This window comes from Calidris pugnax, unplaced genomic scaffold, assembly GCF_001431845.1.
Source record: "Calidris pugnax isolate Ruff unplaced genomic scaffold, ASM143184v1 scaffold92, whole genome shotgun sequence".
NCBI classification, from domain to species: domain Eukaryota; kingdom Metazoa; phylum Chordata; class Aves; order Charadriiformes; family Scolopacidae; genus Calidris; species Calidris pugnax.
Genome location: NW_015090823.1, coordinates 1,940,181 through 1,963,969, shown reverse-complemented (window position 1 = coordinate 1,963,969; position 23,789 = coordinate 1,940,181). Strand labels below are relative to the sequence as shown.

General features: G+C 40.3%; 1 protein-coding gene across 1 annotated transcript; it reads right to left on the bottom strand.

The window, feature by feature from the left end:
- Positions 1–3,766: 3,766 nt before the first annotated feature.
- LOC106886762 (chromosome unknown open reading frame, human C11orf63) lies at positions 3,767–22,912 on the bottom strand. The gene is made up of 9 exons (XM_014939954.1): positions 22,848–22,912; positions 21,901–22,327; positions 18,836–19,334; positions 13,927–14,037; positions 10,724–11,361; positions 9,637–9,922; positions 7,631–7,711; positions 6,270–6,395; positions 3,767–3,970 (listed from the first exon to the last, which is right to left on the bottom strand). The coding sequence occupies exons 2-9, from the start codon at positions 22,293–22,295 to the stop codon at positions 3,767–3,769; spliced, it is 2,340 nt and encodes a 779-aa protein (XP_014795440.1). The 5' UTR covers positions 22,296–22,327; positions 22,848–22,912.
- Between the last annotated feature and the right edge of the window lie 877 nt (positions 22,913–23,789).

Below are 23,789 nucleotides of genomic sequence, written 5' to 3'. Positions count from 1 at the left end.
TCTTTGTGCTGTTAGAATTTACTGTAGAAGTGATCCCTAACGGGAGATGACAATGATCAAACGCTTGGCTTGTGGGCTGCTTGGCCACTGTGGCTTGTTCATGCCTATTTGAGGTATTCATTGACTGCAGGAGTTAGACATAACCTCATCTGGTCTACAGTCCTCATCTCTGACAGCTTGTCTTTAGAGACCTAATGATGAATCACAGAATGCTATGGGGTTGGAAGGGACCTCTGGAGATCAACTAGTCCAACCCCCTGCCAAAGCAGGTCCACCCAGAGGAGGTTGCCCAGGAACGTGTCCAGGTGGGTTCAAATGTCTTCAGAGAAGGAGACTCCACCACCTCTCTGGGCAGCCTCTGCCAGGGCTCTGCCACCCTCAAAATAAAGAAGTTCCTCCTCACGTTTAGGTGGAACTTCTTATATTCAAGTTTGTGTCCATTTCCTCTTGTCCTGTCCCTGGGCACCACTGAAAAAAGACCAGCCCCATCCTCCTGACACCCACCCTTTAAGTATTTATAGGCATTGATCAGATCCCCCCTCAGCCTTCTCTTCTCCAGACTAAACAGACCCAAGTCCCTCAGCCTCTCCTCGTAAGAGAGATGCTCCAGGCCCCTCATCATCTTTGTAGCCTCTGCTGTCCCCTTTCCAGAAATTCCCTGTACTTCTGCAACTGGGGAGCCCAGAACTGGAGACAGTGCTCCAGATGGTATAGGGCTTTTAGGCTCTGCCTTATTTAATGTTTTTAACTGATAAAGCAGTGTGTTTTTTCCAGAGTCAGCAGCCAGCTTGTTCATACCTTGTGTGCGATGGTGGTGGGGAAGCTGACGTCAGACATCTTTGAGAGGAACGTGATGGTGATGTTACTGCAGCAGCATTGCTCCCGGGTAGAACTGCCCCCAGATATTTTCCCACTGAAGGTGGTATCAGCTTCTGCACTTCCTGAAAATATTAAGAAAAGCAGGCACCAGAAAGGGCCCACCAAGGAAAGGTTGAGAAGTTCTGTTGGGTGGTGCACACAGCCACATTCCTGCCCTGATGAAGGCAACCTGTGCTCAGGGTGGGTGACACTGTGCTCTGTGATAGCTGTGCTGGAGCCACAGCACCATGGCAGGCAGGTTCCACTCCAGCTCCATTTCTCCCTGAATACTTAATGCAAAATTCAAGGCCCGTTTCGTATTTAAATTTCTTGCCTTCCTAATTTGAAAGGCATTAAGTTTTGGCCTTTGCTTTTAAGCAGATGGATGCTCATCATTTACTTGTATGGTCCCTTTTTGTGCCACCATATCCGTTAGGTGCAGGAAAAATTTGCATTAGTATTGAGGCAGATCAAAAGATTTTCTTTCCACATACGCGGCAAATAATGTCTTTTTCTGGGAGAAAAAAAACCCCAATACAGTCAGTTCCAAATGGTTTGTGAGATGGTCTTGATCAGTGTTTTTTAAAAAAATCCATCCACCCCCCCTAGATGCAGTCTCATGGCTTTCAGTTTAGCATGGATTTAGTATTTAAATATTTCCTAAAAGTTCATTGTTTAATTAAAAACCCCAACCAAACGAAACACGCCACCCACCCAGAAAGATCACCCTAATTTATGGGAGCTCTAAAAGGTATCCGGATGACAGATAGGGAGGAAGGTGATCAATTAAGACATTAAGCATTTTGCACCACATGGACGCATCTGCATGTCAGCCAAATAATAAGGCCATCAGCTCATTTTCAGGGGGCTGTTGCCTACTTCAACTCAATCCTCAGATCAAAGAGAAAATGTCTGCTTGCATTTTCTAATCAGAAAAGGGATGCTAATTTAGGTTCCTTAATGTGTGGTGGTAAGAGACTTCTTCAATTAACTGAATTCTATAGCTCAGAAAATAAAAAAGGGGGATACAAAGGGAGTCAGGCTGGAAAGGCAGAAGTTCTCATTAAATCAAAGGTCCAATATTCATTACCTCCAGCATCTGGGGCTAAACACTAAACATGGAGATCATCAAAGGGGGTTTAATGGGTTAAATTGAGAATATAATCTAATTAAAATATTAGATACGAGTAAATAGCTCTTTGATATTCATCTGAAGGTTTCATTAAAATAGGTACTTGAGGTTTCTATTAAGGGGGGATTATCACTTTTAAGCAGAAACAACAAGTTGAGGTTCCCTAATCAGAAATGCTTCAAAGTGTTACCATTTGGTTTAAAAATAAAAGTAGAAAAGCTGCAACTGGCAGAGCATGGAAACGTTTACCCAGCCTAGTCTGATGGATCATATCACAGGTACGTACCTTCTACAAAGAGGGGCCAAAGGCAGTGTGGTGGGAAGGAAGCGACAGGGTGGAGGGTCTCCTGTCCCTCAGGTGGGTCAGGAGGTCTTTAAAGAAAGGAACATGTCCTTTTTCTGTGATGGAGAGATGCAGTATGGTGGTCAATTCTTCCCATATTAGGTTGGGAATATACCCTGCAGGGTATATTTCGGCGTCAAGCAACTTTCAGGAGGACTGAAGCATCCTGAGGACTGCAGGATCTAGGTGAAACTCACCCAGGCCTCTATGAAATGGAAGTCATCGGACTAGGTATCTCACACCTCCAATGCCTTGACTTCACTGTCAAAAAATTATCTTTCCTGTGAGACATCCAGCCAAGGAAATGTTAACCCAGAAATGTGTTAAGTCTTACATAGTTCTATCTTCACCTTTAACAAAAGGTGCATCTAGAAAAAGAGCAAGCCCTTTCAAAGATAGTCACTCTTCTATTCTCCACCTTTCCTTTCCATTGTTAACCTCCTTCAAGGAGAGACTTGAACCCTTTTCTTTGGCCCAAAGACTAATTTTCTCTCTCCTCCCATACAAAAGGGGATGTAATAAATTGGATAAAGCAATTATACATAATCACAAGGTTGTTGGTTGTTTTTTTTTTCTTTTAACTAACCTATTTTCTAAGAGATTTTAGTGTGTTTTTTTCAAAATTCCCTTGCTGTGTGTTCTAATCACATTTCATATGTTGACTTAATTCATAATTTACTAAGTTAAAGAAACAGAACCATTGTAAGAAACCCATCTGCTTGTTGTCGTTTTTATAGATTTAATCTGTTAAAAGCTGTTTCCTCTCAAATATGTAGCTCTCAATTATCCTTAGTTACCCAATATATTTTCCAACTGCTTCTGGCTAATAACAGATTGTCTGCATGATCAGCCAGTACTTGTTTTGAATTTTCTTGTCCCAGATGAAGCTTCAAAATTCAGGTCTTGATCTGACAACTATTCACTAACAGATAACAGAGTAACATCTGAATAATTAGTATTGTATCATTACCAACTGCTCTGTTTTTGTTCACTTTCTTCCCAGCAATGGATTAATTTTTGGCTTTATTTCTGGATTGTCTGCCAAAGTCTCCTCTGCACTTCAAAAAGAGAAACCTTGTTGGTATTGAGATCATAAAATGAAACTGATGTTTTATTTTTATTGTTTTGATATGACATGTCTATAAAAAATCCAGCTGTGACAAGCCAACAGCTGATTAGCCCAAAAGATGCAACTGCTCCATCAGTTGATTTCAAAGAAAAACAAGTGGTGACCACATCAAAATGCAACTGTTTACATTTTAAAAATAGTAGAAGTATAGTATAGTAGAAGTGATTCTAAAATTTAACAATGATTGAACTTAAGCCACTTTCCATTTCAATGGAATGGTAAATCAGTATGTGATGGTCATAGCTCATAATTAAACAGCTCAGATGTTTTTGCCTTGAAGATATCCCTAATAACTTCCAAATAATTATAAGATATGAAGAGTTCTGAAAGCAGCTACAACTTGTTTCTCCTTCTCGTGTCGATTTTGCAAAGTTTCCAAGGATGCAATTTGAGGTAAACTGTCTCCATTTAAAGTCTGAGGCAGAACTCTTTCCTCTTTCGCCTTGTCACCCGATTGTCTTGCCGTGAAAGTCTTTGGTTTAGGAATCTTCTTAGCATATTCCAGAGCCTAAAAACATGAAAATTGGGGGAACCGATTAAGAGAAAACCTGACCAATGCTTCCAAGAAAATGTAGGTCTTTCTGTGTTGAGTCAAATTAATAGTTCTCCTAATTCCTCATCTGGCAGTGTTAAATACTAGACGCTTCAGTGACGACTGCAAGGAACCTTTGCTGTGGGTAAAATAACCCACCTCAAGCAGATTTCCTTTCTGACACTTACCACTGGAGGCCACCTTAAATACTGAAGCAGTGTTGTGTTTTCTCTTTAAAAAAGGAAAAGCAACACAAGTATATTAAGTTTATAAACATTTTTTTTTTCTTTTCAGCCTCATTAAGCTCTTGTCCTCAGTCATACCTTATAGCAGGCACTTCTGCAGATTAATATGACAAGGATGGAAACCGAGTGCTCCTATGATGGATTCTAACAAATTGATGTACTGAATGGTCTAAAATGTTCTAACAAGTTTCAAAATGAAGTCTAGGCAATAGTTTTAAATTTTCTGGAACCTGATTTAATATAATTCCTCACCAAATTCCTTTCCAGGTAATTTCAAAGCTAGCACAGTTCTGAAGAAGACAAGAATCCTGAACAAGTGAGGATGGTATTAGATGTGCCAACCTTTCACTGTTTCAGAGTAAAACAAAGAACAGCCTCTCCTGGAGATCCCAGAGTTCTTTTATAACCATGCATATTCTATTGTGACTGGAAATTACCAGTAAAACCCAGTCTGCACAGCACCCACACGTACTCTACTGAGAATAGTATGAAATAAATCACCATTCTGATTCCTTTCAACTTCAGACACTCTGAATGTGTCTATGCTGAATAAATATACTGTTAAGCAGAGGGAAAGGTGGGCAGTAATGGGGTACTCTCAGGGACAGCATATCTTGAAGAATTGTACTTCCCACACTGGCTGAGTGTGTCCTTCTCCAAGTATGTTTTTCTGTAGCAGTATGTAGATAAACCAGCATGTGTGAATGTGAGAAGCAGGTAAGTTCTGATTAACTGGGCTTAGGTTCTACTGCACAATAGGCTTAACTATCAAAATAAATATGACTACTCAAGGTGTTGTTCTAGACTTGACATGTCTCACTGAAGCTGAGCAGGGCCATGCTGAAGGAGGAATGCAAAGCAGATATCTGTAAGAGTGTCAAATATTCTGGAATGATGTGTGGAACCTGTGAGGCTGCCTTGCAGAGGGGATGGAAACAGCATTACAGAAACCCTGAAACTGAGAGAGCCCTGGTTTAACCTGGGACATTAATTGGTGTCTGTGTTTCAGTCGCGTGTATCTGGAAACACCTGTTAGGGCTCAAGTGGAAGTTGCATTATTTCACATTCTTGGTGAAAGACTGTCTGAGAAGTCTTCTCAAGGAATCCAAAACCCTTTTGACATCCAAAGAATGCAGTTTCATCTCTTTGTTGTTTGTGTGAGGTTTGGAAAGAAATGCAAGTAACTGAGGGATTCAATTGTATTAAACCCCAAAACTTTTTTTTTTTTCCTGAAGCATTCATTTCTCATTCATCATCTTGGAGAAACACCTGTTAGTGTGCTTTCAGTCCCAGGCAGGTGAGCTCCTGCAGAACTGATGGCATAAAATCTATGCTATTTCCAGAGCTTTATTATCTCCTGGGATAGGGAAAAGGTGCTTCCTTTGTTTGTTTATGTATGCCACTGTCATGTAGTCAGTCATTGCTCATTTGGGCAATTTTTGAAGGCCAGTGAAGGCTAAAGTGATGTTGTATGGGCTTGAAAAATAAGACCAATTACTGTAGCTATGCAACTGAAGTGAAAAGAGTTTGTAAGTGAGACTGACAGGCAGGTGGATAATTGACTAACAAGAGGATATCTGTGGTGCATTAGAAGGGCACACTCTGCAGTAGTGTGGCCTCTGTCACTGATGTGAAGCAGAACATACGCTGCACTGGGTATGTTCCTAAGGAGGTCTCACTCTCCTTTATTCCCACCCTTTCCCCAGGAAAACATCATGAGCTGGTTAAGCCAAGTTGAGTGTTGGTAGCTTGGATGGAGCACTGCTCCCTTTCCGCTTGGTACACTCTTAGGAAGAGCAAGGCAGGAGTGAAGGCTGCTGTTGGCAAAGAAATCAGCAACTCCTGGCACACATCTACAGCCAAAACAGAACAGATGCACAGATGAGCACTTGCCCCTGAGAGTAGAAATCCTCGGAGTTATTAAAGGGAAAATCAAAATGTAAAAACTATTTTAGCCTACTTAAGTTAAATTTATGCTTTCCTTTTTCTTTGTGTGAAGTCCAGAATCTCTCCCTGGACTCTGCTCTTACCTTCTGTCTTGACACTGACGATATGACCTGGGGTTTTGTAGGGAACCTCTGAACCGAAGTCATGTTTTTCATATTGTGTTCCTTAATTTGCTTTGCATATTCCTTCTGTTGCTTTAACTTCTCTTTCTGACAAACGGAAAAAAGGGTATGGTTAATTAAAGGGCTTGGTGCATCCATCAATGAAACACTTTTTCCACTGGAGTCTTCCATTTACACCTCTGTTGCTGTTTAACCTGGCTATGCTATTGATCATTCCTCAGCAGAACACAACAGGAAATCCTGATAAATGGCACAGCTTTTTTTAGTCACTCTTCGTTTTTAAGAGCTTTTGTTTGGACCACACTGAGGATAGAGCTCAACAGAAATGCAACAGACCCATCTTTATTCTGAATGTTTCAATGTATCTGTTCAGTTCTAAAATGGCTATGTTAATTTCTGTCAGCTTTTGCAATGACTTTTCAAACCTCTGTATTTATTTTTAAGGCCCTGAATGACTTGCTTCGTTTACTTAACTGATACTCTGTGTCTTTATATTTCCAGCAACTCATTATGCCCAAATTCAACAGTATGCTTTTCTTGCCCCTGCTATCAGCCAATGTCAATGATTTCCTCTCAATGCAATGATACCCCAGTGGCACGCCGGGTTCCAGAAGCATTATGATGGTGTTAAAAACACAGAGTCCTGGGCTATGCACCACTCTGTCCATTCCAATTTCAGGTCTTTAATCTGTTTCATTTATGGCAAGGAGGAAGAGAATACTGGGGTTTCTCAATGACTCCAAAGGGATGACCACTTTGTCATTTTTGCTCCCTACTGTCCTACCATGTTTCTATAAAGAATGCCATATAAAGCACCCGTTGTCAGATTAACAGGGTCTCAGAGCATGCAGGATGGAGTCTGTAGCACCTCAGATATACAGCTGCTACCAGACCCTCATTTTCAGCAGAGAACAGGTCAATGAATTGTTCTGAACAATTCATCTTCATTTCAGCACGGTAATGCGCATCCAGCTATTTACTTCTTGTGTTTACACAACTTCTTCTTTTAAGAACCACTTTGAAGGTTAGGCAAACTCAGTCACATAAGTGTATAATCTACTGATGTGCAATTAGCCCTCTTGAAGTCTGTGAACTACTTGTTTCTGCAACTACAAAATTAGAGGGTTAAAACCACCCACAATACAGTTGCCTTTCCTTCTATTTGAATCTCCCCTTAGGTTCTCAAGCTAGACCCAGAGTCAAGGACATAAAGTATCAGCCAAACATGAATTGCTTCTCAGCAGTGATTTCTTTGACATTCTGCCCTGCCTAAGTTCACTTTGCACAACTGAAAAGCAGATCATGTAGTAGGGACTACTTACTTTCTCTTTGATTGTTTCATAGTCAGGTCCAAGGCCTCCAAGCTTCACGTTCAGATTTATGTAGGCTTTTGAGCTACATGGCTGAAAGAGAAAGAGCAGTGACAGATTTTCCTTTATACAACTTCACAGAGAGCATAACTAAAGCAGTCTTGTAGTGGACACCAAGATAAGAGCAGGATTCAACTTGAGGTCTTTGTCTTACCTCTGGCACGTCTCATTTCAAGGACTGTAAGTGACCAAAAAAGATTGAGTTAATTGCACAAGTCAAATTACACTGTATTTCCTTTGAATCTGGGCAGCTAATTGCCAATCATCCAAATCACAAAGCATTACTTTCTCAGTCAAAAATGATCTTTTGTGTGCTTTATTTTTAAACAGCTTAAAGTGACCCATTTGACTGTTATTAGAATGAAACTCCAAAGAACCTGTTACAAGAGAAGCAGATAAAAGTACTGGATTTTGGTGGTAAAAAATTAGGCAAATGTTATTAGTAATTGTAACCCTTCTTTGTTCTCAAAACTGCAGTGGACAGCTGTTCACAGAGAGTTGAAAAAGACATGCCTTGCAGCACAGGAAAAGCTTTACAAGTGCGTAGGGAAGACAGAAGATGAGTGATGGGTGATGCCATTTCAGTAGTACATGATATTACTACAAAGACCCTAATACTTCCAGAATCTTTTAAAACTCTTTCAAGAACACTAGATTAATTTTTACAAGTGGACTACGTTTTAAAAACTTGTCAGTGGAAACTCATTCTGAGCAGCTCTGTAATAATGTCAGTCTCAGAGAGTAATGCAGAAACACAAAGAAATTTCTATATGTAAATAAAATGTGCATTTCTTCACAGGACATGTTGCAGTTAAACTCAACTGCCAAGAAACTAATTCTATGCACTCAGTTTTCTATTTGATATGTCTTTGTGTCAGTTATCCCTATTCTTTTCTGAAATACTTGCACCTAACTTTTAATTTAAGGTACGCTGAAGAGTTAATCATGTCTGTCTACAACAAAATCAGGGTCTTCTCACTTCATGCAATGAGTATGACTGCATTTATTTATTAGGAAAAACTGGATTTTTCTGTGAGACATAAACAGTCTTATTCTTTGTGGCATTCCTCACATATGAAGGGTGAGAAAGCTACTGGAAATACAGGACAGAAACAACGGTTTGAACTCAGAGGAGCAGAAAAGGAAATCTGCCCTTCAGTTACTATCATAATCCAGCTAATTCTTCTTAGAGGCATTCAAGCAGCAATACACAAACTGCCTCCTAGATGAAACACATGGGTAATTATTCCAGCTTAGTTTGTCTGCCCTGAGACTTGGAGCTAACTTCTTAAACATTTAATTTGTCAGGGACACACAGGGATATCTCTGTGCTGTTCCACCGCATCTGTGTTAACCACTAACAGTATGAAACTGGACACACAGAAAAGACAAAAAGAACCAAGTTTTAATAAGGACCAAAACGGGATCATCAGGAGACTTGTAATAATGTTTATGCCGTTAGCTTTACAAATCCTCTAAGTTTGTTGGTGTTCAGTTTGATTGCCTTGGAAACCGAGAGATTTGAGTGGGATAGCAAATGAGCATGACCAGGATAATGGTTTGCTCAGATCTGAGGTCTGGCTACCTGCTGCTTTATACAAATAGCTTTATTCTAAATCATTTTATCACTGGGTAACTTAAAAGACAAACACTGCTCTGTGTGTTTTTAGAGCTAATCAAGACTGAAAGTGACACAGAGAGAGGAGGTGGTGATCTGACTTGCTCTTAGGACCAAAATTATTGTAGGGTCTGTTTCCACCTTTGTTCCTTGGTTTTTAATGTTCTGGGCAAGTCAGTGTGTGTCAGCGCGCTTTCTGTAACAATGAAATATTCCTCAGTCCTCGTTCCTTTTTAATTTTTTGTGTGTGTATGAAGATTTTTGGATTGTTAAGAAAAAAAAAATAATCAGAGGGAGAAACAGAAATGTACAACCACCCAATTCACATTGATTTGCTTACCTTCTTGCTGACTTTAGGCTGGTTTTGCTTTTCCATTTGCATGAGATATCCTTCAGAGTTGTTTCGGCGTATTTTCACTCGATTTCTTTCACCACTCTCTGGATCTACCTCTGAACCACTTTCGACCTGTGGGATTATAGGTGGAAGCAGGCTGACCAAGTGCCTGTTAGCTAAGTGAGCTTCTGTCAAATGAGTCATTTCCTGGTGATGTCGCTCCGTTGCTTGTGTACACTGGGAGGTTGTACAAGGGGCCGCTGGTGAACTGTGAACAGGAGATTGAGAAGGCCTCAAAAAAGAAAGAGGGGGGAAAAAGAAAAGAATCTTTATTTATATATAGCACATAGCTCAACAAGCACTCTGTCCCTGCTCCCAGAATATAGTGGGAACACAAAGATGGAAAGATGGGCATTTCACAATGACTGACTTTGCTCGCACCCAAGTGTAGTGAAGCTGTTTAAATAAATAGAAAAAACATAGATGGGGAAACTTTCAGCCTGATGGAAGGCTAGCTTAAGACAAAAGAAACATGCCTTTAAAGCCTCCTTAAACCAAATGAAAATGGGGTTTGTATCAGGCCTGCTGACCTTTTTTTCACAAAGTGAAAGAATTAATCGCCTATGTGAAATAAAACCTTCCTTTTTATTGAGGCAGGTGAAATTCTATATAACTAAGGATTTTCATGCCCTTCCCCATGTGTAGCGAGCCAGAATTGGTACTGGTTTGACTTTGGATATTCACCCTGCAAGGCAAGTTTTGATCTAACTCTCTGGAGCTAGTAGCAGTCTTAGGCAATAGTCTTATGCTATCTATTTTTTAAACTTCACCTTTTAGCCTTTCAGAAGGAAACTTTCAATTGTGGAAAATTCAATGTGTGAGACAGCCTGGAGTACGGAACTGTCCTTTTCCGATACCATATTTAAAAATCAATAGTTATAATGAATCTTAAGTTAGTAGTAATCGATAGTGGTGGGTTTGTAGCAAAAGAATTTTATGCTTTAAACTTTAAAACATTTTCTTGTTCATTTCTATTTTTTTCCAGGCATCACAGTGTTATATAATCCTGTTTCAACACTTATATCCGTATCACAAACTGCTGATAGCATAGTGCTGATACCTTTTATCTGTATGAATGTGTCTTTTACAATCCTGAAGTGATACTTGATTCTTCCCCAATTCTTGAAAATTGGCATTAAAAGGAGATGAAACAGTCCTCTGATTTGGATGTGCTTGACCATTGGTAGTGTCATCTCTTGCAAAAGGCTGCCCAGTGGCACGGTTGTACAAATGTTGCTGGTGATGTGGAAGTCCATTTGGAGAATCATGCTGGTATTTCTTGTTCTCCTTGCTGGTATACGCCGGAGATATATCCTCTGCTGGGTTAAATTTATGTAACATTGGACGAACAGGATACGTAGATGTGGTAAAATCCTGATTAATAAAATGTCTTGAATTTGGGAAATTATTTAAGCAAGTATCTGAATTTGCTGCTGTATTAGTGTCGGGGTCAACAGAAGGAGGTTTCTGCTGTGCACTGCTGTTGTCTTGCTCCACTGCCTGCACGGGAGCCGGCTGAAATGTTGGTAGTTGGTGGTGCCTGTGGTGCCAAGACATTGCTTCTGCTGGTCTCCCTGGTGGTTGTCGGATATTAGTCTTCATAAAAGCTCTCCCTTTGATATTCTGGTTGGATTTCATTTTATGTCTCTGGGAAGACTTATTTTGGTGATCCTAAAACAAGTTAGCAAAAGTGGGGTGAATTTCAGCGGTTGCTATTTTATATGCTCATTAAGATACAAGTGTGCCTGTCACAATGCCTTTCATGTAGCTATTTCTTAGAATCCTACAAATTAACTGATTAACTGACGTTTTGACTAGATTACATGATGTTCTCTGATTCCAATTCAGGACAACATTCTTATTTTTAGCCCTGAAATAGCTCTGCAAGTTACAGTGAATCTGAGTTCTGAACGTGTACTGAACTTTGAACATGTGGTGCCTTGAAGAGGAGCTGAACAGGTTGGAGCCCATAATCATTTATCTCTTTAAACATCAGGGAAGTACGGAGCCAGACACCCCTGTTGAATGTACACTCACAACCAGAAAAGGGTTATAGCAATGTTTGAGACAGCTGAATGAGTATTGCAATGGAAATTAGTTTAAAAAGTGAGTTCTTAGCAGAGAGTGATGTGTGAAAGGAAAAGCATCTGTGTCCCGAAGTCTAGTATGGTATGGAGAGCAATCTTTGTGACATTTGTAAGGCTTCAGGTTTGGGGTTTTTTAATTAATAAAATATGTCCTGATAGAAGGGCCTTTAAAGAGATGTAGGTATGATACTGGTCCTTCATGACTATGATAACAGTTCTTTAACATACTGATACTGAGTGAGGACAGTTTGCACAAGTTTGATTAGACCCATCAAAATCACTCCGTGCTGCTTATATCTAACCCCTACTCTGTAAATTATGCTCGTGGCTAGACCAGGTGATGGCCTGGCTAGACTTAATCCAAAATTAAAATCTGTAGGAACCCCCAGTCAAGAACAGAAGCGCAGACCCTATTCAGGTGCTGCACAGACAATGCACAATATTGCATCAAAGCTTTGCTTAATGGCCAGAGACAACTTCTGAAGCAGAACACTATAAAAATGGTGCTTTACAAATGCAGATTATATCTAAGAAATAATGCTGTGGCATTATTATCCAAAATATGGAATTTTATCTGAATGAGGTGCAAAAATAGGTGCCCTTAAATGCACAGTATGTCTTGTTTCTAATCCTGCAGACAAGTGGTAGCTCATTGTCAACCATCTGGGGAGGATGTTTCAAAAATCAAATCAGTTCTTGGTTTTTATCCTCTAATGAAAGTAAACTGTACTAAATTTCATGAAAAGATGGCTATGTACATACACACTATTAGACTGGTCCACAGCAGAAACAGACGGATGTCAATGATTTAAATGATTTCATTTCTAAACCAAGCACTCCTCCCTGCCCTGTATCCTGCGAAACGTTATCCAAATGATAAGAAACAATTTAAGAATTTAAGCATACCAGGACTGGTGTCTTGAGCTACACTAACATACTCTAAATCTGGAGCTTATTTAAGATTTATCACTCTCCAATTGCAGCATCAGGTGTTGCCCATTTTGAGGAAAGACACGGCTTTCCTTCCAGGGAATACACAAATCCATTCTCAGTCCATTTAATCTTTGTCAGCGCTAAAATCCTCCATTTCATCCTCCTGTCTCTCTAGGGTTCTTTTGTTAGCCACACTTGCAATCACTACATAGCATATGCACTCAGAATAACTACTTAATGGTAGGTATTAAATCCACATATAGAGCAGAATGTTTTGGCAAAAGCTTTAGCGCTGGGGAATCCCGACTCCTGGTGCCAAGATGATGATTTGTTAGCTCGACCTCTGCTGTAACAATTAATGTTCTGGCATACTGTGCCACTGGTGGAAAGCAGGAACTGCTGCCAAACTGGGACCAGGCCAACGTTTCCCCATTTAAAGAGAACGAGCAGCCCTGTAAAATACCTCCTTCATTCTGAAATTCCGTATATAAAGCACATCTCTCACGATAAACAGCAGCGTAAAATCTTGTTTGTCCTTTACAGAAGTGCAGCTCCCAGTCTGAAGTGAACAGGGGGGAATTTAAACAGTCTGCCTGAGTTACTTCAAATACTTGTAATACAAAAATAGTAACTAGATTTGCCAATCATAATTCCAGCTGGCCTGAAGTTCTGGTTCTCAAGTTTTTGGTTTTTCATCAGTGATGATAACCTGGTCTCTTTTATTGCTCCAAAGACTCTGCTTTGGTTTGAAAAGCCAGCACAAACCAGATCTAGAGACTTACGTGCACGGAGGTCACTGCTGGTTTTTCTACTTGTAGCATTTTCTATTTTATGGTAACCCCTTGATGTTCACGGGGGTTTTAGAGCACAAGTAATGCAAAAGTGGTTAAGTTCTAGCTCAGAATCCTCATGAACCATCAAACACAATCATGTACTAGTTTGCATTTTTACATTAGTACCAACTGAATAATGTCCTAAATAGGTAAGATTCTTTGAGCTCAGAATTTCTTGGAATTTGGGATCTATTTTGACTTGAATTGATTCAGTATATAAAGCAGCATATGCATTACATTTTGGTGATTATCTACTGATATATATCTAGGGACTTATTGTCAGTAATTGGTACTTTAAAAGTAATGAGATTACAGCTTTAAATATTCAAACTTCAATGCTTTTACATATATATTTCAATTATCATGTTCTATTGAAAAGCAACCTTGAGGTGCTGTGATTTCAGGTGCCATTTGTCTTCAGGCTCCATTTTCACAGTCTGGAGTGGTAGGACACTCTGAACTGGTTCCTCATCAACAGTTTTAGGATCTGCAACCTAAAAAACAAGAATGTTTATGGCCTCAGCTCAACCAGATGAAAGGATTTAAAAGTCTTGGGGAAAGAATGAGAAAAAAATTGCCTCCTAGTAAAGCTGAAATGCTAAGGTTAGGCAGTATATGATAGATAACAAGAAAAATGAATGGCTAAAATAGAAAATGAAAAAGGAAACAAACCCCCAATTAACAGTGCTTTTGTAATAGGGAGTATTCTTTTTACTTTTAGGAAGAAGAGAGGAAAAGAAAATTGCAGGACATATGCAGCACAGAAACCTACTTATAACTCTCAAATGCCTGGGCTTCTCCATTTATAAGAGAGCCAGTGGATGTACCTAATAACAGAAAACCAACTAGACAATCATCATTGTCCAAGCAATCAGGCAGTGTACCAAGATATTGATGGATGACCCACATCATAGCAAAGTCTTGAACGACAGAGTCATGTGGAACAAGATGGCAAAACACGGTAGAATTGCTAGAAAAGTTGCTGCAGAAATAAAACATCTAATCCACATAGCCCAGCAACAATACCAAACAACTTGTGCCAAATAGCAAGCCCACAAACAAGCACAACATCTTCCTATAGCCACAGTCAAGTGGTAGCACAATGGCTGGAAATCACAGTTGAGCAATTTTTTTGAGGGTGGCTGCTGGTACTAGAGATTTCGAAGCCAAGAGACACTCTAGTAAAAATGGCAATAACGAACCTTTTTCTTGAAAGCATCAAACTTTTTTGAAAGTTCATTAAAAACAATGGTTTTTTTTAGTTTTTTGCTTATACTTGTATTGTCCCAATTTATCCTGCTAAGTACTATAGCAGGTGTGACCTCAATTAAGTGTACAGTTAGGCAGTGTCACCATAAAGAGATTACAGCTAACTATGTGTCGGGCTCATGCTTGTGGTAGAAGTCCCTACATACCCTGGCTAACACAGGAGAACTTGCACTGAGAAGATACTTGTGACCAAGAGAATTATTCACTGATAATCATAATGGTGAAATCGGTGTGAAGGAAGCATTAAATCCTTCTAGGGAGTGGAGCCTCTCATCTTTGGGGGTGAGAGATTAGAACAACTAGGAGAAGGTAAGTAGGGTCTATTGCTGAGTTTTCAGATGATGTCATTGCTCCAAAAGGCGACGCAGATTCTATTAGTTCACAGAATCACAGAATCTTAGTGGTTGGAAGGGACCTCTGAGATCATCGAGTCCAACCACAAAAAAAAAAACACCAAAAAAACCCAAAAAACCCCAAACAAACAAACAAAAAAACCACAAAAAAAACCAAAAAAAAAAACCCACAACCAAACAAATACAAAACACAACACACCAAATGCCCACCAAAAACACCACACCCACCAACTAAACCCCACACTCAACACCTCACCATAAACCAATAACCTTGGGCACTAGAGCATGCCCTGAAGAGCCATGTCTATACGTTTCTTAAATACCTCCAGGGATGGTGACTCCACCACCTCCCTGGGCAGGCTGTTCCAGTGCCTGACCACTCTCTCAGTAAAGTAGTTCTTTCTAATATCTAATCTGAATCTCCCCTGCCTCAACTTCAGACCATTTCCTCTGGTCTTGTAGTTCGTCCTTTGGGAGAAGAGGCCAACACCTGCCTCTCTACAGTCTCCTTTCAGGTAGTTGTAGAGGGCAATGAGGTCTCCCCTCAGCCTCCTCTTCTCCAAACTAAACATGCCCAGTTCCCTCAGCCTCTCCTCATAGGACTTGTTCTCCAGGCCCCTCACCAGCTTGGTGGCTCTCCTATTAGTTGTGACTAGAAAAGTTCACAAATTAAAAGTTACCACACAGGTTTCCCCAACTGTGGATAGATACAGCTTTGCAGCCGGTGAGATGTTTTTGGTGGAACCAACTGACTCACTGTATTTTACTGGGCAGGTAAAGCATACTTCTACATTATCTCTTTGAAAGAGGAACAGGACACAACCTCTGCCAGCATTTTTTGTGAACTATTCTATTAATACCAATCAAATTGAGAAAATGATCAAATGAAATTGCATTTTGAGCATCATAAGCTGTGTAATGCCTATTCTGTTAAATTGAGGCCCATAATTGCTTCTCTACTGAAAAGATACAACAAAGACAGCAATCATGGCATGTCATTATCCCAGACTAGAAAACCGGCCTTTGCAGTGAGGACTTCAAAGGCTTGTGGTTCTCGAATTGCATTTGGCTGCTATTGTTGAAGCGCAGGCAATCTTGATTAGGTGTTTACACTGAGGCAAGGCGCAGTGCACAGAGAGTCTGAGTGCCTTGGTCTAGAGCCATTAAAAAATTGTACATTATGTTCCTTGCTTTGAAGTAAGGGGCTTGTAGGTAGGAAAGCAACTCATATTGAGTACAGCTGAGCTAGATTGGGCCACTACTTCTCTCTCTTTCTCTCGCTCGCTCTCAAAGAAACTCATCATCAGGTTCTTAAAGAATCAGGCAACACTGCAAAGAACTTGATGCTTTATAAAATGCTATATAAATTAGTAAATATACAGATCAACACATTTATGGTATGTTTTGGTACATACAGCCTGCTGGCTGTATGCACAGAGATAACAGCTGTAAATCTTGCAAAAATGAGGCTGCAAATATTTTACCTACTGTTATGTCAGTTGAAAAAAGCCATAAGCAAAGTACTATTTCACTACCACAGTACTTGACAGCCAACAGTGACTGTATCAATAAAACCAGCTTCAACATCCTGCAAAGCTCAAATTAATCCAGTTACAGTATTCAGAACATGTTTGATCCCTCCAGCAGAAGACATATGGCTTTTTTCTTTGCATACTTTGTGTTTTTGTACTTTCCCTACAGTTTTCCAGGTGAGGTGACCAAAGCTGGCCAGAAATCACAGGCGACAGGACTAGAGGAAATGTCCTCAAGTTGCACCAGGGGAGGTTCAGGCTGGATATTAGGAGAAATTTTTTCACCGTAAGTGTTTTCATCCATGGGACTGGGCTGCCCAGGGAGGTGGTTGAGGCCCCATCCCTGGAGGTGTTCAAAAGACGGGTTGATGTAGTGCTGGGAGATATGGTTTAGTGATGGTGTTGCTTTTTGTTTTTCTTTTTGTTTGCTGAGTGGGTGTTTATTTTTGTAAACATTAAGTTGACAGTTGGACAAGATGATCTTTAAGGTCCCTTCCAACCTAGAAGATTCTGTGTGATTCTGTGTGTGATCTGGGCAACAAGATGTTTCTATCAGGCCTTCTTTTGCCCCTTCCAACAAGATGAAGCAACGGATGTCTCGAGTAAGAACAAGAGAGGTAAGTGCTTCTTCCTATGCCAACCCACAGCAAACACAAAGCTGGCTGTCAGCAGGTGGTGATGCTCTTGTGGCTGTATCAATTTGTCAAGGAAAAACCCACACCTTTCTACACACATGCTGTCCAGCTCCTGCTATGTCACAGCTCTGCTGTCCCCACAGCTACTTCAGCAAGGTAATCTCACAACATCACCCTGGTTTTAACAGGTTTTTTTTCTATTCCGTGTCTTTGAATAGTGTCTACACAATGAAGTCCTGATCCCTGGCTCCGATACTTACATACGAAACATTTTCAGAATTCCCCAAATAGTAAACATAATCATATCAACACAGCTTTAATTAGCATCAATCTACGCTAATTATTTTTACCATCAACCAAATTATAACTGAAAAAAACAAGTGCTCTTAATAGCTCTGCTAGAAAAAAGCTTGTCCACCGTTAACACTCATTGTAATGTAGTCAGCAGATGCCCTCTAGTGTTGTGTCAACTGTTCATTAGCCTTGGAAAATGTGTCACTTGAAGCAGAAAGTCTCTGTAGTTTTGCAAGTTAAGAATTTTCCGTGCTACAACTCGTGGCGTGATCAATGACTCCCACTTCCCACATAATAAGTAGCAAGTAAAAGCAACAAACTCATGTATAATGGTTCATTAGGAACTGTAATTACATTTCCACTTAATCCTTAATACAAGTTGGCTGACATTTTGCAGTCAATCAAAAGAACGCTAGGCCCTTCAAATCCAAGCACTGTACTTGACTAGTATCTGCTGCCTGATTTCAAATACAAGGTTTGGTCTGGCAGAGAAAGCAAACAGGGGGAAAGGGTTGTCTGACTCCCCCAGATCTGCCACGTTTCTTGGATATTCCTACATGTGTGGCCCTAAATGACAGTGGTGAGCAAAAGCGTGTGTGGCTTTTGAAAGCAGTGTGACCACAATGTGCTTTCCGGTTCTCAAACTCAATTGTAACTTCACATACACTTTTTTTTTTTTTTTTTATGATCAATGCAGGTGGAAAAACAGCATTTTAAGCGGAAGGTGACATGGAATTTTCCTACTTCAGTCAAAAAATTGTTAGCGTTCTTGCTATTAGAAGCATTGCTGCATTCAGCAAAACTCACGTTGGCCAAGCAGAGAAAACTCAGAGGCAGTGAAAAAAGAACCACTAATTAAGGTGCAATGTAGATCCCATAGGAAAGAAATTAGCACTTTTTTACTATCAAGACTAAAAACTAGTGAGATACCACCTCTGTGACCGTGCAGACACGCTTCATGGCCAAGAATACATGTAGCTTAACTAGGCCTGGAACAAGGCCATCCCTGGGGTTGTGAGTATCTGAGGACTGGACAATAATTCCATAAAGGGTGAACAAGATTCACCTATTATAAGAAATAATAATTTATCAGTTGCATGATGGACTGTAAATCTACTTAGCTCCTCTGCAAACCTCATCCAGCTATTCCATTTTAACGCTAGACAGTCGTCAGTTTATACCATTAGAAAACCTGCGTAAATTACCTACCTGCTTTTGAAGAATTTCTTGTTTTTTACTGTGTAATTGAAGATAGGAGTTTTTCTTCTCTGAATGTAATCCTAAGGTCCGTTTATTTTTTTCCACAAAGTCTTTTTTTGCTCTTTGTGGTCGATCTTTTTGAATCTGAAGGGAGAAAGCACTGCCATGTGTACCAGAAGTATCTTTGAAATGACAGCCACCCGCAGATTCCTCTCCTTTGGTGTTGAGCCTAAAAGGTTCATTGCTGACCACAGCATTTGGCTCCTGAAAACTTAGTAATTCTGTACCAAACTCTGAGAATGAATCTTGTGACTTTGCCTCCTGTGGATTCTTTTCTTCCAGGGAGCCGTTGGAATGGAGGTAAAATGAATCTTCTGAGAAGTCCACACTGCTTCCTCTAGCAACTTGGCATGCTTTTTCTCCCTTAGAAAATTCTGCTCCCTCTTTTAAGTTTTTCCAATTAGGATTGTATCTTAGGTTGAAATATTTGTCCACAGGCTGTTGTTTCCTACTTAAAAAAGAAACACAACATTATTTATTTATAATTTGTGTAAATTCTGTATTTTTGCAGTGTGCAATTTGAGTTTTATCAAATATTTTTTAGTAGAAAATTAAGGCAAGGCCTCCTCTTCATTTTTAATTTTCATTACCAGTGAATGATAAATCGGCCTAACGTTCAGATCACAGTAGAATACAATCTTTATCCTAAATTTAGCATAGAAATCGTAAGTACTAGTAGAATCAACTAAAAGAGGAAAATATTATAACATGCTGCTTTTGTTGTTTCCTTTAGAGTGATGTAGCCTACAAAAGACAGTTATTGCTCGTTCTTGTGAGAGCTCGCTCTTCAGAGACTCTGCTGTGTGAAAGAAAAGTGATATTCCTGGTAAAATCCCTCTCTCAGATGTCAGTAGAACTGCCTGTCAAAGCAAGACCAGCCTACAGCTCTGTATTTTTATTCTCTCTTCTCATTTAACTCTCTGTTAAAGACTCTTAATAAAAAATCAGGCTGTAATTGAGATAAGTGTAGGAAAAATAGAAATGTTTATGGTTTCAGCTTTTTTTTTTTTAAACAAGTGTCCAAAGTGTTGCTCTGAACTACATTTGTCATAATGCAAACAAACAATGTCTGCCTTAACAATACCACAATTGTTTCTGTTTATGATTTACAGCCTGATCCAACAGGAGGAAAACCAACTGCAGGAGCCAAATACATACAAATTGGCTTCCAGGAGCCATGCGGGCAGTGGCAGGAGTAAGGAGCATGGGAGAAAAAAGCTTTTAACATTGTTTTTTCTTAGATGGACCTGCAGTATAGTCCTGGTTTCTTGGACACTGACAAACGGTGAGCCTTTCAAAGTGACATTTATAGGCACTGAAACCTGGTTGACTCTGCAGCCCCAATTAAAAGAAATGTACTGATCTGCTGGATTCTCCAAAATGTGGCATAGTTAATTATTTTAACATTTCCAGAAATCATTTATTCATCCTTTCTAAATTAGTTACATGCTTACGTCTATATTTGAAGTGGCTCCTAACTATAAAATAACCTGTTTCTCTCACAATGCTTTTCATTTCAGGTAAGTATTGGCCCCGTGGTGTCCTGTGTACTAGAGATTAGATGATTTACATCAGTGAAAACATTATTATTCCTAGTCGTCATACACCACAGGTAAACAGAAATAGGTGATCATATTTTGAAACGAGTACAGAAATATGTGATATAATTGCAATGATTCAAATAACAGAGTATAATGCCAAAGAGTTCTATTGTGCTGAAATGTGTGCACAGCAGCTCAATTGTATTTTGCAGGGCCAGGTCACTGCACGGGAACAAAATGAGTGTGAAGAGCTCCTTCATCTCTAATCATCTACAGACAAAAAGTGCACCTTTTATTCCTCCCCCCCAACTTGATATAAAGGTTAGATGGACTCTGTGCTCATCAACAAAAGTGTTGTACGTAGACAACAGATGCAGCGTTTCCTCTTCAAATTCCGAGGTTAGTAATGGATGTAGAGAGGGGGTTTCATATGTATATGCTGTGATATTTGCTCCGGTTAATGGACTGTATTTGAGTACTTACTAGGCTAAGTTCAAACAAAATAAAATCAAATTTCCATTTAATGAAGAGCCTCACATTCAGCATAGTATTCAGTCAAAAAAATTACTAAAAATTAGAGCATGTTTCTAGTACAATTAACATCATTTGCACTCACAATAAAATATTCAATAACTGGCCATTTTGCCTGTTGAGGAGGTGAATAAAAGCATGCTATTAATCATTTAGCCTTCATTTGTTTGCCATTTTATTTTAAGTAGACAATTAAATTGAAACTGCACATTATTATTACTTCAGGTTTAATTTAATCCCTTTAAACTTGAGAATTATTCCCAATTTATACAGTGTTAAACCTTTTATGCATATGACAGCAAATTAAATTTCATTTTATGTACCAAGTTAACGCTTTCTAAAGAACGTTGAAAGATGACGGTAACCCTGGAAATTTTAATTTTAGATTTATGCAGCTATAAGGACAAAACTGCATTGATTCAACCCAGCAATTTGTGCCTGGAAGTTTTCCTGCATTAAGTGGCGTGGTTTGCTCAGCACAGGTCTTTCAATAAGGAAGGAAAAAAGGATGTGTTGGTCCTGGTCTTTGTTTTCTTTCTGGTCCTTTTCCACAGCCCAGCTCCAAAAAACTTTCTAGCTCCTATCTTGGAACTATCTAGCTCCTATCTTCACCTTCTGAAGGCTGACAGATAGAGAGAGCCAGTGTGCAGGGAGCCGATAGAGATCTGTGAGGGATGCTTTCTTTTCCATCTTACCCCTCCTGCACTGGTGTTTCAGCCAACATAATAAACAGTTGAGGCTACGCTGGAGAAATGGGTATAATAATTATGACGGTGGGTAAGGTGAAACAGTCCATCTCTGTGTGTAACTAAATCTGTAGGTGCTCCTCATACCACTTGGGCAATTTAAATTGGTCTTGAGTATGTAATGTATATTCTGAGGAGTATAAGGTTTTAAAGTGTCAGAACTATTCTACTCATCTACTAAAATCCTGTGCCTTACCTTCCATTACCTTCATCCTTCTGTATTCCTTTTGTGTATCGATTTGTGTCGTACTCAGTTCCTTCTTGTTCTTTTAAACTCCCCTCCTCCAAACTGTCTTCTTCTAAGCTGTCATTCTCCAACTCATCAGAATACAGTCCTACCAGCCCTTCATTTTCATGAATCCGCTGCTGCAGTTCTACCTGGTACTGCCTCTCCTGAACGAGGCTTTCAGAATCAGACTCTTGGGAGTCATGTGGACTTGAGGCAAAGCCCCCTTTGTTTACAGGTGGCCTTTTCCAGTTTGCAGGATGAAAACCAGGTTGCATGGGTAGTCTTTGGGGAAAATGTTTCTTACTCATGTTGCAAGTGCGTGGAGAAGAAACTGAAATGTACTTCGTATCTGAAGAATTCATTCCACGTTTTGCACTGATGGTATACACCAGCCCTGTATTTGGAAAACAGGAGAGTAAACATAAAAAGGTTGTTCACTCTATGATCATGATTATATTTCTTAAAAGCTGGAATTGTGGGTAGTATCACTGGCTTGGGCTCAGAATTTGATCTTCTATAGTTAAAACAATTCTTTACTCTCATCAGTTACACTGATTTTCCTGTAATCAGATATTATCAAGGCCCTTACACAGCAACTGCATGACTTATTGCTATGAAATCTACCTTAAACTATTAGTGGTGACAAAGCTAATCGTGTGTAAACAGCTTATGGAAATGAAGCTAAGACAAAGCAGCAAAATTTTAACTGTTAAATCTGAGAGGTGAAAGAAATTTTGTATGTTCTCTTTATTCAACTCTATTCCACCTTGACATGTAAGCTATCAGGAAGAAAGAGTGTGACAGAGAAGAACACAGTGAAAAGAACCGGAACATTTATTTGAGTAGAAAGACAGTTTCTGTTCATTTGATTGCATTTAAATGTCCCTAAGTCATTTTCACCACCAGATACTTACAAGGTAGAGTGTTTGGGAGGCAGTGTTTTGTGAAGAAATGTCTGTTCCAGTGCACACAGTGGGACCAAGCTGTTTAAAGGAACATAGAATCACAGAATCGTCTAGGTTGGAAGAGACCCTTGGGATCATCGAGTCCAACCATCTCCCCTCTCTACAAAGTCCTCCCCTACACCATGTCCCTTAGCACTGCATCTAAATGGCCCTTAAACACAGCCAGGGATGGTGACTCCACCACCTCCCTGGGCAGCCTGTTCCAATGCCCTATCACTCTTTCGGTGAAAAATTCTTTCCTAATGTTCAATCTAAACCTCCCCTGTTGGAGCTTGAAGCCATTCCCTCTCGTTCTGTCACTAATTACCTGTGAGAAGAGACCAGCACCAACCTCTCTACATGGTGAGTTGCACTTTAGCACATGGGCAACTTGTTAAGATATGGAAATGACAAATATAATTCCTAATTTTTCAGGGTTAGCAGTGCTTGTGCACACACACAAGTTTACCCTCCGGGAGGCCTTTCACCCCTTGGACGGATGCCTGTATTCGATCGCTGATGGGAGGCAGCCGGGAGAGAAAAGCCTGACACCGGCGAGGAGGCTTTTGCTGGAAAGTGCCTCTCCGTGAGGCAGGGAGGGAGGCGAGGCCTTGCCTCTAACCCCCGGCCAGGAGCCTCTCCCCGGCCTGAAGGCAGGCCTTCAGCCCCCCTCAGAAGTGAACCCCCAGAGGCTTCACCCTCAAGTCTCCTCATCCCAAATCCCTTCCCCCCAAGTCTCCTCACCTCAGATCCCTTCACGCCAAGTCCCCTCACCCCAGATCCCTCACTCCCAGTCCCCTCGCACCGAATCCTCTCGCCCCCCACCCGCCCTTCCCCTCACCCTGGCAGGTCTCGGCTCTGCCCCAAGGCTTCGTCCCCAGCCCCTCCGCCCGCCCCGCCGCCCTGGCTACA